Here is a 17248-nt window from a genome sequence, read left to right as displayed (position 1 = left end):
CATCCAGCACTCGCATCTGAGAAGTGCCAGGGATCCCCACCCACGTCCTCTTGAGGCTGACAGCAGCCAGAAAACTGCATGGCCAAGGGTCAGGGCCTCATGCAGCATATGGCAGGGTCTAGATAGCACCATGACTTTCCAGGCCCAAGGCCTTGGGGAAAAGAAGAGTCAGAGCTGGGTGAGGTGAAGAGCAGCCTGGGAGTCCATGTGAGCTGGAGGGCTGCTCATGTTCCATCCTGAGAAGGACTTGGTGGTCCTCACTGTTCTACCTGGTGCCATCAGAAGCCAGGCAGGCAACCCAGCATCATAGGTAATGGGTAGAGAGTATCATGACCCACACTAGTGTGACATTGTACCCACAGGTAGTGCTCTCTCATATGACACTCATACCGTCAGGAGAACGTGGTGCCATTCCCATTTTTTTGGATGAGGAAACGAAGGGTCAGAGAGATTAAGTAGTATGCCAGGGTCATGTAGCCCGTACGTGGCAAAGCCAAGATTGAACCCAGGTCAGTCAGATACCTCTCACTGAACCACTCTGCTTCTCTACCTTCTTGTCTCCCCCCTTCCTTCTTTAGGCCATGCTGCCACTTCAGGCTTCCCCTCCAGGTATCTTGTGGGTATCTCAGCCTGAGGCCAGCCATGGTGAGGCTCCCATGAGCTGGAAGAACGTGCACCTTCAGACCCACAGGGTTTTATTCCTGCCCCTGCCACCTACCTGTGCTGTGTCTGCACAAGCTACTAGCCCTGTCAAAGGCTCTTACTGTCTCACTTCAGAACAGGGAAAACAAATCTCCCACCTCCTAGGACAATGAAAAGAGGATTATTCCTTCTGCTGTTCTCTCATTCCTGTGGAATATTTTCCAGACTGGGGCTCTCCACTTCCTCCTCAACTGCTGAATGTTTGGCTAGGGGAGGGCCTGGTACGTGCTGGATCCCTGCCTAGGGGATAGGCCAATCATCTGTCTCCACCCTTGTGGCTCACCCACAGGTAGTCCAATTGCTGACCTGTGACCTGCTACTGTCACTGCGGACAACACTCTGGCAAAAGCAGGCAGGCACCAGCCAGGCCCTGGGCGAGACCTACCATGCATCAGGCGCTGAGCTAGCTGGCTTCCAGCGAGACCTGGGCAGTCTTCGCAGGCTGGCGCACAGCTTCCGCCCAGCTTACCGCAAGGTGAGGCCCAGATGCCTGGTGGGGAGGACAGATGAGGGTCTGTAGGGCCTGAGCCCCAGAACCCAACATAGGTACCAACATGTGGTTGTGGAGGTGCCCCTCAGGTCAGCCAGTGACCTGTCACCTTCTTGCTTGGGCCTGACACCATGTGCCCCCATAGTGAGCACATATTGGTTGAGGACCTGCTATGTGCCTGGCCCTAAAGTGCAGTGGGAAGCAGGCTGTGCTCTGCCCACTGAGGACAGGCCAGCACAAGCTGCAGCTCCTTGGTCAGATGCTGGGTGGGAGGGTTCCGAGTCAGTGGCAGCAAGCTGGGCTACTACCCTACCCAGGACTCCACTCTGATTCCCATCACCAGTTGGCAGAGTAAAGGATCTTCCAGAACCCAATTTAAAGGGAAACTTTCTCTGAGCCCCTGGAGCCTTAGGTTTTGCCAGCTGACATTTTCTTCATGACATCCCTGTGGCAATGGCCACAGGATCTGAAGTAAATCTCTGAGGATAGTAGTATGACTTGCTAGACTCCAGTCATTTCATTTTTTATTTTTATCTCTAATTAATGTACTCAACGTATTTTACCTGAATTACTTTCTGACAGTTTGAGGAGATAGAAAGGTCAGTGAGGGGAATGGGCTGTGTGGGAAGGGCACAAAAATCTTAGAGGCCACTGCCATGAAGACTGGCATTTGTCCCCCAGGCCCATCACCTAAGGTGCTATGGGACCCTCATAGGGTCACAATGTGGCCATCGATGCAGCAGGGCAAGACAGACACAGCAGACAAAATGAAGACTGGTCCCAGTGCAGTGGTGTTTACAGTATCTCAACCAGTTACAGATTCCTTTGTTCCTTCTCCACCCCCACTAGTTCACTTGACTAGCCTTAAAAAAAGTAACACACATACGGCTCAGCGCCTGTAGCTCAGTGGCTAGGGTGCCAGCCACATACACCACGGCTGGTGGGTTCGAACCCGGCCCAGGCCTGCCAAATAACAATGACAATTACAACAAAAAAATAGCCAGATGTTGTAGCAGGTGCCTGTAGTCCCAGCTGCTTGGGAGGCTAAGGCAAGAGAATCGTTGACTCGGCACCTGTGGCTTAGCGGCTAGGGTGCCAGCAACATACACTGGAGCTGGCGGGTTCAAATCTGGCCCAGGCCTGCCAAACAGCAATGACAATTGCAATAAAAAAAGTCGGGCGTTGTGCCCAGAGCCTGTGTTCCCAGCAGCTGAGGCGGGAGGATCTCTTGAGCCCAGGAGTTTGAGGTTGCTGTGAGCTGTGATGCCATGGTACTCTGTCAAGGGCGACATAATGAGACTCTATCTCAAAAAATAATAATAATAAAAAATACGCTCATAAAAACAAATACACAGGGCTGCCTATGTATAAAATCTTCAGGAATACTCCTTACTATGGGAAAGAGGAAGTGTGCCCCAATGTTTGGAGCAGTACCCCACCTCATGGAACCCATTCTGGCCAGCCCTCCATTTCACCCTGCCTCTCCTCTGTTGGAGCCGTCAGTGGCTCCCCACTGCCTACCAGAGCGAGAGAAGGGCTGATGGCAGCACTGCAGACCCTCCTGAAGCCTAAGATACTAAGACATCAAAGAGCCCAGCATTTTAAGAAATGAGAGACCTGGCCCTGGCCCCACCCACCAGTGGCTCTTACTTTCCTCAGAGCTGCAGACTTTGGCCTACAAAACTCTGAACTCTGTACGTTTCTGAAGAAACAGAAGGAAATAGGGCACTGAGCAATTCTTCAGTACCAGCCCAGCCGTCCCCCTCACCTCTCTGTCCTCCGCTGCCGCTTTTTGTCAAATTAGAGGTAGCCTCTGGGATGGGGCCTTGAGGCTTCATCAGGCTGCTTGTCTTCCAGCCCCGGAGGGTGTGTCAGGGCTCTCCTTGTCACAGTACAGAAAAGTGGGCCCTTGGCCTCTTTCTCATCTGTCTTCTTGCTTCCTCCTGTCACTACCAGCTGGCCTATGGTTTGTTCCCCATTCCTGCTGCTCTGCTCATCCAAGTCCATGGTGTGGCTCAGTGTCACCGTGAGGGACAACTGAAGCTGCTTTCCAGGGGTGAGCAAGGCAGGGTAGTGTGCAGAAGAGGGGGCCACCATCACATGGCAAATGAGGTAGTTCAGGGAGACACTCACTGGGACCTGGGGCTTGACTGATGTTCCCTCTGTACTTCCCCAGGTGTTCTTGCACGAAGCCACTGTGCGCCTAATGGCAGGAGCCAGCCCCACCCGTACCCATCAGCTACTGGAGCACAGCCTGCGGCGGCGCAGCCCCCAGAGTACCAGGCATGGTAAGTGCCCCACACCTCTTGCCTCCCTGAGAATGAAAGAAGCCTGAAGCTGGCTTTGGTGGCCTGTGGGCATGGCATGGGCCTTAGCTCTAGGGGACCCAGCTATGATCCAGGAGGGAGGGGTGGGGGTGGCCCGAGTGACAGCACAGGGTAGAAGCAGGACTCTGGAGCCAGACCGCAGACTAGTCTTGGGATGCTGCCAGGTTTGCTTCTCTGTGAACTAGAGAGGGCAGCAGAGCCCACCTCTCGTGATCGATATGAGGTTAAGTACATGAGTCAAGGTTATACCCTCAGAACAGCACTAGCCTCATCACAGGCTCTCAGTTCCAACATGTATCTCATCCTTCCCACAGGAGAGGTGGATGCCTGGCCCGGCCAGCGAGAACGAGCCACTGCCATCCTGCTGGCTTGCCGCCACCTTCCCCTCTCTTTCCTTTCCTCCCCGGGCCAGCGGGCTGTGCTGCTGGCTGAGGCCGCCCGCACCCTGGAGAAGGTGGGCGACCGGCGCTCCTGCAATGACTGCCAGCAGATGATTGTAAAGCTAGGTGGCGGCACAGCCATCGCCGCCTCCTGACCACTGGGCTCAGCCCACTGCCCTCCACCTGTTTGTCTCTGTCTCTCTCCCCCAGGATCCTCCCCCAAAAGCTGTGGGGACAAGCCTTGTCACCTGCTGAGGCTTTTGGACCACCTCAGGCCAGTGGGCTCCTGGGCAGAGACCCTTAGAGCTGCTGTCACTAGATGCCCATGGTCCAGGGCCTGGGAGGCTTGAGAGGAAAAATGGCAGGGCCGGAATTGGGGGTACCCCTGACTTAAGAACACAGTGGGAGCTCCCCCGCTGTCAAGCCCCTTCCTCCAGCCCTCCTGAGTTCTCTCCCTCCCTGAATCTCTCTCACCTTTTTGCTTCCCATTTTTTTATTAGGCTTTCTCTCTGGGGGACATGGGTCTTTGGGCACCAGAGAGCAATTTGCCCTCAGGACTATGTGGCATGCCCTACCCCTCTTTTTATACAAATGTTTTTATATCCACGTGCTTGGGTTTGCCCTGACTCAGGGCTAAGTCGCTGCAGCATCTTCGTCTCTCCCTGGTCTACATCCCCTTCTCCTGTGCCTGACTAAGCCAATTGTTTTCTCTCAATTACACAGGATCACCAGGGAAGGAGGGGGAGCCCTACCCAGGGAGGCAGGTGGGAGGCAGGAGACAGGCCTGGGGACAGATAAAATAATGTCGGCATTATTTTTTAATTTTTTAAAAAATAAATGGTATCTTATTTAATTGTCCTGTTCCTTCCCACTCCCCCGCCTCCTAGGATGTCAGCCTAAGCTCAGGGTAGGCCAGGGGGACAGGGAGAGATGAAGCCACCCCTTTGGACTGGGGCCCAGGGCCTTCATTGTGGTTTCTTGGTTCTCTCCTACCTCTCCCGCAACTCCTACCTCTGTGGTACAGACTGTCCCCTACTTACCATGGTTCAACTTAAAATTTTTTTGACTTTATGATGGGTTTATTGGGGTACTCAATGAATTTTTGACTTAATGATATTTTACATTGATGATGGCTTTATCGGGACCTAACCCCATTGTAATTTGAGGAGCATCTGTATATTTTTATCCCAAATTTTTGACCTGTAAATAAGCCAGGGTGTCAGAGGCCAGCCCCCAACCCCTCCCTAGCGACAAGCCCTTCTTTTCAGAGTGGGCAGTAAGATCAAAGTCCCTTGTGTTGATGGGGCTCCCAAGAGAAAAAGTGGTTCCACTTTTCTGGATTCCCTGGCTTGCTGCCTCCACAGAGGCTTTTTCTCATTTCTCTCCAGGACTCCTGAGAGACTGAGAGAGACCCTGTGCTTCTCATCCCCACAGGCTGGTTGGAGCAGAGGGCTGGCAGGAGCCCCTGCAGACTGGGGGTACTCACAGCAGGGGCCCTGGAATGGGTCTGCCTCTTTGTCCTTCCCTGGGGTATGCTTGGACCCCACCTGCTTTAATCTCCTGTCCCTGTCCCTCCCCCACTTTCACTGTAATTTATGACCCACCCAGCCACGTGTCTTGTGTGCATACTGTGCCTTTTCTCGTTATTGTTGAGGGTGAGAAGGGGTGGCTTTTCACAGAAAAGGGGATACACCTATGGCTTCCTTGATGTTGAATCATTCACCATGTCCCAGACTTAGGTTATTCAATAAACACCAATTGGTACCACCCAGCACAAGGTGTGTGAGGGTCTGTAGTGTGCCTGTTGTGGTGACCAGCTATCTGGCTGTATGACTTTGCCTACAGTGGCCCAGGGACGGAGTCAGCCACTTCTCACTGCTGAGAAACCCCTGGCTTCAGTCTCACTGGCCTTCTCTGCCCACCAGTGCTCCTGTCCCCTTCGGTGTCTGATGCAGGGCTAGGTGAGGGCCTGGGATAAAAGGGCTATTGGTGGTGCTTTTGGAGTCAGAGGTCCCTGTATCCAGGTTCCAGCTAATTCCCTGGATGTAACACTGGCTGCTTGGTAGACTGCAACAATTCTTTGTGATTAGGTAGGCCACTCCTTAACATCCCCTCCCCTGAAACCAGTGACCTTCTGGGTCACCTTGGGCAGGACGTGGCCTCTCAGCCTCCATTCTCACATGTGCAAGAATGGGGTGGCTGATTCTTGCCTTGGACTGTGAAAGCATGGGCTTGTTGGCCAGGTTTACGTGATGTGACCCACAGTGTCGGTTCACTGTAAGTGCTTTGGGAGGCTGATGGGAGGCCAGATGTGACTTAAGACACCTCGGGGCAAGACTACAACGTTGGGATGGGAGTTTTGGTCCTCGTCAGAGGTGGAGTCAGGAGCACCACATAGGTGGGAATGAGCCTGGAGTGATGTGCACGGTCCATGGCCTGGCCTGGCCTGGCCCTCCTGGCTGAGAAATGATCCCTCTGAGCCACGTCCTCTCTGAAGGTCAGTCACAGCAGGCCACACTGTTCTGAGGACCAGAGCAACCAGGAGGGACCCAGCTGCAGTGGGTCCTATCCACGATTACCTCAGCCTTTTCAGTGATGGCTACTGCCCATGGCCTTAGCCTGGTTCCAGTGGGATAGAGACATTGAGGGCCTTGAAACTGAGAATGAGCAAAGGGGTTTTGCCCACCTCTAGCACAGCCTAGCCAAGGCTGCGTCACTAGGGTAGATGGCTGTGAGTGGGAACGTGATCCTTTTGTGAGTCTCGCAGGCTCTGTGACTCAGCACCCACCCCCCTCTCCCAGCTTTACACAGCTGTGGGAGAGGGCCAGGGGCACCCCACCCGCAGCCCAGGCTCCCCCACAAGCCATGGCCCTCATTGCAGGCAGGACCATAGGCTCTGGGCTCTGACTCCAGGCGGGCTTATGAGGCTTGGTTTCCTTAACAGGCTTAAGGGACAGAAAAATGGACCCTCCCATGGATGAAGAGCTGACCACGCCTGGTGGGTATGGGGGCCTCAGGGAAGTCCAGCAGGAGTGTGTTGGGGAGGGATCCTAGACTTCACACCTGGGATCCCCTGCTCCTTACCCCAGACTACCCCTGCCAGCCATTCACCCTCAGACTCATCAGAATATCACAGGACTCTAACTTGTGTGTCAGCTGGGTGACCTTGGGTAAGTTACTTAGGTCTCAAAACCTGAATTCCTCTGTAAAGACACCCATCATGTGGCTCTTGTGAAGATTAAATAAGAAAGGGCAACAACTGGGGCCATTGTTATTTTAAAACAGCACTCACACCTAAGGTACCCAGGAGGGAAAAGACCCAACAGGGGTGGCTTTCTAGAGATCACACACCTCAGCTGGCCATAGTCCAGCTCTCCTATCTCCTCTAACATTACCTGCACAGAAGGACTCTGGAAGTTGCACAAAGGCTGTAGGCAATGCCCTGGCCACAGCGAGGTACCAGGGGAAAGAAACAGGCTTCCATTGCCAGGCGTGTTGTGGACAGAGAACCCAGAGCGGCACTATGGCCTCCTGCTCTAGCACCCCCACCCCTTTTCCCTCAGAGCAGCTCCTGGGAGGAGGCTTCCCCATCCTGGGCACCAGATGTCCACAGGGCCCACACCCATCAGGGGAGTGGCCCAGGGCCAAGCATCCTGCAGGGCAGGACCCGGCCCACAGCCAGACCATGTCAGTGAGGATCAGCCAGGTTCAGGCAACTTGAGCTGTACAGTGGGTGACTGGGAGACAGGGGGAACTCACCTCCAGTAGAGGGCTTGGCCCCCCCAGGAGTCCTCTCCCCTGTGCCCAGACCAGAAGATGGCCAAGGTCTAACTGCTCGCTTTCCCATGGTGCCCACTACTGTGGGCATTCAGCCCAGCCTGCAGCCCTGGCCACCCTCCCTAGCCATTTCTTGGGGCTCCCAGCATGTTTTCCTGCCAATTCAGGAGCAGTCTTCTGCTCTTTCACATGCTGTGCCCTCTGCCTGCACTGCCGTCTGTCCAGTCAATGACCAATGCTGCCATCAGTGCCTGTCTCAGACACGCTGGGGCTCCTTTATTCTCAGGAGTGGGAACCACAGAACAGGGTTTATTTACACCAAGAATCAAGGCCCTGTCCAGTTGGTGCAGAAGGAAGAGCTGGCCTTCCCAGCTGGACCCCTCTCCCTGCACGGACTCCATGTCACACGGTGACCTCAGCTTTGCTGTTGGTGCTCAGCTGCCGAGGCCCGCGGCCGGTGCTGCCATAGAGATCAGGGGGCTGGGGGCTGAAGGCCTTGGGGAGCTTCTCCACGCTCAGCTGGCGCCGGGGCGCATGGGCAGGACGTCGAGGTGGGGACACTTGCGACGCTTGGTGGCTGCGGGGGACGGGTCGGGCCGGGCGACGGGCGTTCCAGGCTGCATACTGGCCCGAGGCAGCGAGGCCAGCATGGGGGCCATAGCCCGGCGGGGCCCAGGGGCAGATGTCCAGCAGCTCAGGTAGGTTCTCAGGAGGCCGTGGGGGTCGCGTAGCGGGCTCTGAGGCAGGGAAGCGCTGATAGAAGTCCTTCGGGGCCGCCTCTGCAGGGAAGGGAATGGGGTCAAGCTCTGGGCGCCTGGAGCTGGAACTCAGTGGGAGTCCTGCGGACGCACCTGGGCGCACTCACCTGCCGCCTTGAACGCAGCGGCCTTGAGGGTGGCATACTTGGCATAGTCTGGCTGCAGCGTCCTGCTGCTGCTGCCCTGCAGCCGGGGTCTGCGCGGGGGTCCAGGTGTAGCCGACCCCAGGGGCCCGTTGTTGAGGTGTTTCTTATCTGAAGGGTGGGAGAGGGGTCAGTAAGCCGACCTGGGCTCTCCACCTGCGCCAGCACCTTCCACAGCCCTCTTCCCCAGGCAGCCGAGCGCAGCTCCTGGAACGGGGCCTTGCTCCAAATACCTGGAACCTTGGCAGCCTGCCCTAGAGGCGCCAACCTAATGGCTCCGGGCAGGTTAGGCTGAGCCAGATACTGAGCCCCAGGACCTGCTGCTTTCAAGGAGATGGGGGAGGACCTGAGGAACAGCCCCAGGTGGGGAAGTGGGCACTCCTAAAGACTGAGAGAGAGGATCCAGAGGCCAAGGCACTGAGCCGCTATGCAGAACCACAGCCCTGGCCAGCAGATCCGAAACCTGGAACCTCCCACAAATCACAGCCCCTGAGACTGGAGGTGGAAAGACACATGGGAAGGTCTCAGGTCCTCCACAACCAGGGGAGCTAAGTGGCTTGCCCACCACCTTATCCACCCACAGAGGAAGCAGCTCATTGAAGCACACCCTCCCCACATTCCACAGTGGGTCAGCAGTGCCACCACTCGCCTGCTCACCTGTGCTGCCATGGGAGGAGCCCTCTGGAAGGCCATCCCCCATCTGCACCTGGATACAGCTACCCAGGTTCGGACCCAGAGGTGGAGGCAGGGGTTCCTGGAGGCCTGGCTGCTTCAAAAGTTCTGTCAGTGTCCTGTGGAGACAGAGTGATGCCTCCCCATCAGCCAGGCCTGGGTATCACAGGCCAGCCCAGCCCATGGCCATGATAGTCTCACTCTGGCCGCAAGATGGCCACATCCAGAGCACTTCAGGAAACTAATGCTGCGTAACCAGGGCCACCTTGTTTTCCTAAGACTTCTCTTCCTTCTACCTGGACCCCATTCTGAAGATCATCCCCAGAGGAAGCCTCCTCCCAACACAATTCTCCCTCTGACATCTTTTCCTCCATCTCCTCCCATAAAACTCCTATTCACCAGTCTTCAAACTGCAGGGGTGGCCCCCCTTCCCCAGGAACCTTTCTTTACCTGTCTACCTAACTCCCCTCCTGCAGCAGGGGCTTCTACTGGGTCTGGGGACACAGCTGCCAGCACAGGCATGGAGAACAGATGGAGGGGCACGGGAAATTCCCCATGGCAGCCCAGCACCAGAAGGTTGTGTGACCTTGGGCAACCACCTCCCTTGGTACCCAGGACACCCAGCCCCCACCCGGCTGCGATAATGTGACAATGTCTGTTCAGCCCAGCTGCCTTCAACACCCAGAACCTATGATTTTCTCCTACTCACCCTGACCCTCCTTCTGGGGCTGGGGCCTCAAATGGCTGACTCATGAAGAGGTGTCCTGGAGGTTTGGCTGCCACATGGCAGGGTCTGAAAATGTCCTAGTACCTCCCTGAAATGACCTTCCTGCCCTACCCACTCTTCAGCAGCTCACTTCCGTGTTCTCATCCCCAGATGAGCACCACCAGCCCAGCTTTCCTCAACAAATGAGTAACCGCCATGGCCCTGGGCCTTTGCACAAATTCTCTCCCGGGGCTTACTCCCAAGCCCTCTGTGATGCCTCACCTGGCCATCAGTGCCAACATGACAGAATTAAGAGACTTCAGGACAGAGCAGACCTTGGAAAGTTACCCACACACGAGCCCAAGGCCAGTTAGTTGGGGTTGTGGGAGCCTAAAGCCCAGAAAGGACCCCTGGCTACTCGGCCCATTAGGGGTAGGCTCAGCTCTCCCTGAGGCATCACCAAACCCACCTCCCTGTCCCTAGCAGACAAAGGTGAATGTGTCAACTGAACTGCCCCAGCCACCTGCTAGGTCGTAGTGACCCTCAGCTCCCTTTGCCCCACCCTGGTCAAAGACATAGGCAGGGCTCCCCACACACACACAGCTACCTTCACCCAGCATAAGGGACCCAAAACTCAAAAGGGCCAGCCCCATCCAGGGCATAGGCCAAGAAGCTCCACATCATGGAAGCAGACAGTGGCTGAAGGCAGAGGACAGGTTAACAGCCCCAGCTCTGCCCTGCAGCTGTCTGGGAGGTTGAGGGATGCTGCAGTGCTAAGGAAGCCCTCGTCCCCTGCCCCTGAGGCCCAGGAGGGGGAAGCATCCACATCTGGCCCTCCAGAGTGTGGGGGTTTCTCTCCATTGTCACTGTAGTGTCAGCAGCCCACATGTCCAAAGGGTGCTGGGTCCTGGAGGATGGGGAGGGCAAAGGCTGCAGAAGTAGGGGTTGCTGGGGGCATGTGAGTATGTGAGTGTGGCAGACAGGTGAGAGTTCTAGGACTGGACAGGGAATCCTAGAGTCCCCCTTCCAGCTAAGGAAGGAAGCTTAAGGCCACCCTTAATCTGTAGACCCCACTTCACACCAGGCTCAGAATGCTGCTAACACCTGTCCTGGCCTCAGCAACACTGGATGCTGTTCTCCATGCAGAGGGTGACCCTAACCTGCACCTGGGGCTATGGAGTGGGGCGATTAGGGAGGCCCTCTGGAACCCAGGAAAAGGAAGGTCAGGCCTGAGTCACAAGTCAGAGGGCTGTGGAGACATGAGGGAGGAGAGCCTTCTCTGCCCTCCACCTAAGAAGTCCAATACTACATCACCCTGCCCTGCCTGCCCAGTGAGTCTCCCTCCCTGGCGCTAACTTTGTGCTCTCTGCCTGAGGCTACCAGCCCTCGGAACAGGCAGGAGGCTTGAGCGGCCCAGTACCAAGCACAGACCAGAAGGTCAAGGGGAGTCTAGATAGTATCAGTTGTTTCCCTCGTGAAATGGGGGTTAGGGAGAGACAGGGAGAAACGACCTGAAGGGGTGTGCAGAGAGGACCAGCTCTTTGAGAGAGGCAGGAAGAATGGACGGTCACGAGGAGTGCCCATGAGCAGTGAGGGTGTCAGGGCGTCGGAGTGGGGGTCGTGGCCCAGCGGCGCGCTCACCTGGTCACCGTGCGACGCGCGCGCGGGCTGTGCGCCCTCTCCAGGCCCAGGCGCGCCCCGATGCCTGCCAGCACCAGCAGCGCGGCGACGCCGCACACCGCGTAGACCGCCGTGTGGCTGCGCTCGCGGCTGGGGTCCCGGGGCGCGGCGGCGTCGCGGGTGCGGGCTGGCGGGCGGCCGGTCTGCACCCAGGCTGGCGTGTCGTAGTTGGAGCAGCGGCTCTGGTCGAGGCGCCTCGGCCCGTCGTGGCAGCAGAAGCGGTAACCGCACGTGCCGCAGCAGAAGCTGTAGGCTCCCGAGCTGCAGTTGAAGGGCGGGTCCCATTGGCCCATCACGTCGTAGTAGCCGCGGCAGCGGTCGCCCCCGACCGGGGCTGCCGTGCCAGGTGCCGCGGGCCCCTGAGCCTCGGGAGCCCCAGCTCGGCCCGACGGTGGCCATGCCAGCAGCAGCACCAGCCGGAGTGCGAGTGTCAGCCGGAGCCCAGGCGGATGGTGGCCGCCGCGCAGCCCCCGCGCCCCGGGCCCTGCCATCCGTGCTGACTTCTGCTACTGCGCCCAGTGCATGGCCCAGCGCCGCGGCCCCCTCCGGGCCTGCTCCTCCGCCCCTTCAGGGATCGCGCGGGTCCCGGCGCCGCGACGCTGGCCCCAGCGGACGCCTCCCCGACCGTCGGCCTCCTCTGGGGACCCCAGCCCCGGGTGGGCTCGGTCTGGAGCTCGGGAGGCCGCCCCTCCGGTGGGCGCGTCCTCCGCCAGGGTGCACCTCGGACCCGGGCCGGCCGATCAGTGCCCCTGGCTGCCCCAAGAGCTGGGCGGTGGATCGTGGCTTGCGCGCGGTCCCAGCTTCTCCCCGGCCGGCGGATGTGTGGGTCCCGGGCCTCGCGGGGACACCGCTGCCTTCCCGCCGCCGGCTCCGTGCTGCCCGCGCCCCGGCTCCGGCTCGGGCTCGGGCTCCGGCTCGGCGCGGGCTCGGGCGGGCGGGGGAGGGAGCGAGGAGAGGAGGGCGGGCGGCGAGCGGGGGAGGAGCGCGGCCTCCAGGGCGGGAGGGGGCGCGACCGGGCCCGAGCTGCAGGGCGCCCCACCGTGGACCCTCCCGGAGGTCCTCTCCAAGCCAGTCCTCACAACAGGGCGCTCGTGGAGGACCTGCTTAAGGCCACCCGGTCTGTTACCTCGGACATAGAGTCCGCGCCTGGAGCGTCCCTGTTTTACAGGTGCGGGGACCGATCGGTTCGCGGAGGTCAGAGCTGCTCCGAATATCCGTGGGACGGTCAGTGCCACCCTCCTGTCTCCTTTCCGGCCCTGTTGTTCTTTCTGGTCATGATGTGAGGCGGGCCCCTTCCCCCCTCTTCGCCCCGATTTTCCCACCTGTCAAATGGAAAGGAAACCGCCAGCAGCGCCGCTGCTCAGGGGCAAGTCCGGGTCGTGAGCCTGGGTTCCAGAACCTCACGAACGCTGGTCCCGGATATCTCCGTCCCGGTGGCGATGGGCATGGCTTAGCTAGCATCCTCCAGTGAGCTGCTCCCCTCCCCAGGTGTGACAGGAGGAGACTGGGCTAGCCCCGGGCCGGGCACGGACCTCCACCACGACCCGACCCCGCAGGACCCGCCGGTCCTTCCACAGTCTAGGGCGAGGGGAGGGAGGGGGACCGGTAAAAAGCCCGGACCTGAACCGCTGCACGTCTCAGTTACGTTTTTCCGCGTTAAGTTTAAAGAATGTGACGGTGCCACAGGGTCCTTGTTTCTCCCTGCCTCAGTTTCTCATCTAACATCAAAACTTTTTGGAGGCCAGGCCCAGTGGCTCACGCCTGTAATCCTAGCACTCTGGGAGGCTGAGGCGGGTGGATTGCCCTGAGCTCACAGGTTCCAGACCAGCCTGAGCCAAAGTGAGACCCCCCATCTCTAAAAGTAGCCGGGGGTGGTAGCAGGAGCCTGTAGTCCCAGCTACTCCAAAGGCTGAGGCAAGAGATTTGCTTGAGCCCAAGAGTTGGAGGTAGCTGTGAGCTATGATGCCACAGCACTCTACCGAGGGCAACATAGTGGGACTCTTTCTGGAGAGTCATAATCTGCCTCCTCCAGGAGGCCAGGGTCAATGTGGAACTTATCACTGTCCAGATGGGAACACCAGGAGGGCAAAAACTGGGCGTTCGGTTCACTCGTGTCCCTGCACGGCTCAGGCTTGGGTCAATACTAGAAGGGAGGGAGGGAGGAAATGGCTCCAGTCTCTCCTTTCTGTAAGCTGAAGTATTCTGGCTCTTAGGGTCCTTCCTGTTCCCTTTCTTTTCCTCCTTCCTTCCCCCATCACTCAGCAACTGCGATTAGCTTACAAAAGTGGAGGATGTGAGGGAGGAAGAAGAGGAAGGATTTACATTTTAAGAAGGATCAAGTCCTGTCCTGCCATGAGGGGCTGACAGGCTAATTTCAGGTATTAGTGGGCTAAGACAGGAAGAGGGAATGGCCTCCCAGCAATACCCTGCCCCCTCAGGGTGTCTCCTCATGACCTGGCTGGAGACCGCCTGCCCTCCTCCACACCCACACTTCCCATCCAACCTAGAAGACCCTCCCTTCCCCCATTAAAATACTGCTTATTACAGTTTTTGGAGGAAAAAAAATAGATGAGCAAAGGAGTTAAATGAAATTGCTTTAATCCCATCACCAGAGACACCACACTAAACTATGTCACAATTAACATGCTGTTTTGTAACTGGATTTTAGTTTACTTTTTGCTGTCCTTAAACTTTTAGTTTGTCATTCTTCTCAGAAACTGATAATTATCCTTTTTGGAGCATCCTTTCTTGCTTCCTTAGGGTCATTACTAGCAGTGATCAGTGGCACCACCTGCTACCAAGCTGCCCTCCAGGTTGCATGCCCTGAGGGTAGCTGCTTCTCCTCACCTTTCCCACCCATTTTGGGTACCCATCTCTGCCCCCTTGAAGCTGTGCCCTATTCCTAGGTAGGGTGACTCTACTGGGTTCAGAGCAAGTCCTCTAAGATTTTTCCCTGGGTTATGGCCTCTCCTGGGCCCCAGCTGTCCTGGCACTGGGCACTCTACTCAGCTTAGACCCAATGGTGACTCCCATCAGGTCCTGCACATACATGTCCCTCATGACAGCCAGCCATTTGTCCAATGAATGAGTTGGATTCTAGCTCCAGTCCCACTCCCAGAGGCTGATGTCCGACCTCCAATCCCCCTACCACATGCACGGGGCTTCTCCAAATCCCAGTTTGATTCAGTAGTCAACTAGGAACCAGGGGGACTCGCCTCTACCAAGTCTGTGCCAGTCACTCAATACCCCCTCTCCTTGTGTACTCCTGGCCTTGGGGGGGAGAGGGGGCAAGAGAGGGCAAATGCAAAAACAGAGCCCAGCTGACTGGCCAAGTTCTGCATAAGGGGATATAGGAATGGTGCCGCCCTGCTGATACATGACCCCTTGCCTGGACCTGAGGGTCTCTCACCACCACAGCAAGGCTCCAAGGCACCTACTTATTACCTGTTCGGCCCACTCCACCCCCAGCCTGTGTCACCAAAGATTGTCCATTGATCCAGGCTTAAAATAACCCCTGGCATCTGCAGCAAGCTGAGTCCCTGAGCCTGAAGGGCACCTGCCCTGCCACCCCCTCCCCCGTGCTGGCAGCTCCAGTGTGCGGGTGTTTGCAAGTGCCCTGATGAGAGGGGAGGTGACTATGAGGGCCTTCCCTGCACATGTGTGTCAGTGTAGGTGCGATTCGTGCACAAGTCCTTCCTTCAATGTCAAGCCCTCACCTGGTACTTAGCCTTAGCTGTGGAGGGCTGGGGTTTCTAAGAGGTTGTGGACATTAAGGGAAGCCTGTGCCAGGCCCAAGTGTCCCCATATAGATGGTGGGTGAGCAGTTTACCAGCTCTACCCAGCCCTGTACAGCCGTGAGGGAGGAGAGGGTTTGGAATTTCCTAGAGAGAAACTCAAGACCCAGAGAGGGGAGGTGAGTTGCTTAAGCCAGGAGAGCAGGGTCTGGCCTGGAACCTGCGCTGTGAGCCTCAACTTTCTGGCCAGTTCAGTACAGAGAGAACAGCTGGAGAGCACCCCAAGCAGCTGACAAGATGCTCACCACCCCTGACCTGTACACACCCTGACTCCACCTGGGCGCACAGGCTGTTTCTCTACCTGGAATGCCCTTCCAGCCCCTGACACAGAAAGCTTCCACTTATCCTTCACTTTGGAGTCAGACTAACCAGGTTGGAATTCCTGCTCTACTAGGACCCCATTCAACCTTTGTAGGCCTGTTTTCTCATCTGCAGGGTGGGTAGGGAGAAGCCAGTGGACCCCTGACTGGAACCACCCAGGTACATAAGTCCTGGTGGGAGCCCCCATTGCAGCCAGGCTGAGAGGATGGTGACTGTGACTGGGATGCCACCCACCCGGAAAAAAGCTTCAAAGGCCTCATTCCTAAGCTCATTTCACTTCCTTTCCTCCATGATGGTGAGTTAACCAAGAACAGAGATTCTGGTTACTCTGGACTCCCTGCTAGTGCAATGCCGGCCCCAGCAGGGGGTCTGGAAGGAGGGCCCATGTCTGCTTTTGTCTCCTGAGAGGCATGGGTGACTCAGGCTCCAGCTGCCTGTGGGAGGGAGGTGGCGCCTGGGCTCCTGAGGTCTTGAGGGAGCGGCAGGATTGGGGGGCTGGGAGTTGGGGCTCAGCCTCCAGTCTCAACCAGGCCTGCACCGTGCGCTGCCTCCGGGGACCCTACTCCAGACGCCACAGGTAATACCCCCCTGTAAATCTCCCCCTTCATGACCCTTCAAAGACCCCACTGAACGTGCAAATCCGGAACTAACCGCCAAGACCTAGCGCGGGAACACAGAACAGGGCTCCGCGGAGGCCCCTACAGTGCGTCGACCTGGACAGGTCTACCCCCGCCAGCCCACCTGCTGCTGAGCCACAGTTCGGAGGTCAGCTCGAAACCTAGAGCCCTCCGACCTACACCTCGCCCTAAAGGCCGGGCCCTGGTCCGCATCCGAGGCCCTCCGGGCTAGGGCCCGCACTCCTCGTCACTTGCGTGAAGTCCGGGACTCCCGGCGAACGCGGAGGTCGGGAGCTAGAAACTGGCACCCGTGGCCTTGGTCCCGCCCCTCATCTGGTCCCTCCCTTTTTCCTCGCCCCTTGGCCTTGACCCCACCCCTTTCACTTGCCTCTGAACCCGCCCCTTTCCTGCAGCCTGTCCCTCCTTGACGCTGCTCCTTGGCTGTGCCGCGGCTTCAGCCCAGCATTCTCGGTTCCGGAACCCCCTCCGCTACCCGGCGGCTAATGGCCTAAGTGCCACCAACCCGGCCGACCGCAGAAGCCGCTCATATAGACTTTCGCCTGCCCCAGAGCCGGTGGACTGACTGGATTCGGTGCTGGATCACAGATTTCTCTGCATTACAGGAGAGTGGAGAAGATGCTCAGAGGCCCCGGGACCCTTGTATCCCCCTACCCCTCACAGCCGCAGCGCCCCGCAGAATCCCAGGAGGAAGGCGCATGGGCTGGGAACACGGGCATCTGTTTCCTCCCTGCACCTCCCCGACACTCCGGAGGATTCTGGGCAGTTGTCCTTACTGCACCCCCATACCCGGGTCAGGACCAGGCCTGCTGCCGCCTCCCTGCCCGGGACTCTCTCTGGCCCTGGCAGGGATCACCCAATTC

At 57.7% G+C, this 17248-nt stretch overlaps 2 protein-coding genes across 3 annotated transcripts in view; one reads left to right on the top strand and one right to left on the bottom strand.

Annotated features, from left to right (window-relative positions):
* The window catches only part of SREBF2 (sterol regulatory element binding transcription factor 2), a 70414-nt gene extending 65733 nt beyond the window's left edge, over nucleotides 1-4681 (top strand). For both annotated transcript variants that reach the window (XM_053584789.1, XM_053584787.1), the window contains 3 exons: nucleotides 992-1177; nucleotides 3369-3480; nucleotides 3834-4681. In XM_053584789.1, coding sequence (XP_053440764.1) covers nucleotides 992-1177; nucleotides 3369-3480; nucleotides 3834-4054 — 519 coding nt within the window. In that variant the 3' untranslated portion in view covers nucleotides 4055-4681. The remainder of the gene's footprint in view (nucleotides 1-991; nucleotides 1178-3368; nucleotides 3481-3833) is intronic.
* Nucleotides 4682-7924: 3243 nt separating this feature from the next.
* SHISA8 (shisa family member 8) lies at nucleotides 7925-15870 on the bottom strand. Its single transcript, XM_053584807.1, has 4 exons — nucleotides 11597-15870; nucleotides 9235-9368; nucleotides 8542-8688; nucleotides 7925-8455 (listed from the first exon to the last, which is right to left on the bottom strand). The coding sequence occupies exons 1-4, from the start codon at nucleotides 12124-12126 to the stop codon at nucleotides 8079-8081; spliced, it is 1188 nt and encodes a 395-aa protein (XP_053440782.1). The 5' UTR covers nucleotides 12127-15870; the 3' UTR covers nucleotides 7925-8078.
* Nucleotides 15871-17248: the final 1378 nt, after the last annotated feature.

The sequence above is a fragment of the Nycticebus coucang genome, chromosome 3 (genome assembly GCF_027406575.1).
Source record: "Nycticebus coucang isolate mNycCou1 chromosome 3, mNycCou1.pri, whole genome shotgun sequence".
NCBI classification, from domain to species: domain Eukaryota; kingdom Metazoa; phylum Chordata; class Mammalia; order Primates; family Lorisidae; genus Nycticebus; species Nycticebus coucang.
Note: the sequence above shows the minus strand (reverse complement) of the source record. Positions and strands in the feature narration are given on the sequence as shown.

What these genes read in the sequence shown, in the direction of transcription:
- SHISA8 (XM_053584807.1), bottom strand. Translation starts at nt 12,126, where the DNA reads ATGGCAGGGCCCGGGGCGCGGGGGCTGCGCGGCGGCCACCATCCGCCT. An exon ending in CTCCTCCCATGGCAGCACAG is followed by an intron (nt 8,689 to 9,234) that starts GTGAGCAGGCGA and finishes CCCACCCTTCAG; the next exon opens with ATAAGAAACACCTCAACAAC. An exon ending in CGCTGCGTTCAAGGCGGCAG is followed by an intron (nt 8,456 to 8,541) that starts GTGAGTGCGCCC and finishes CCTTCCCTGCAG; the next exon opens with AGGCGGCCCCGAAGGACTTC.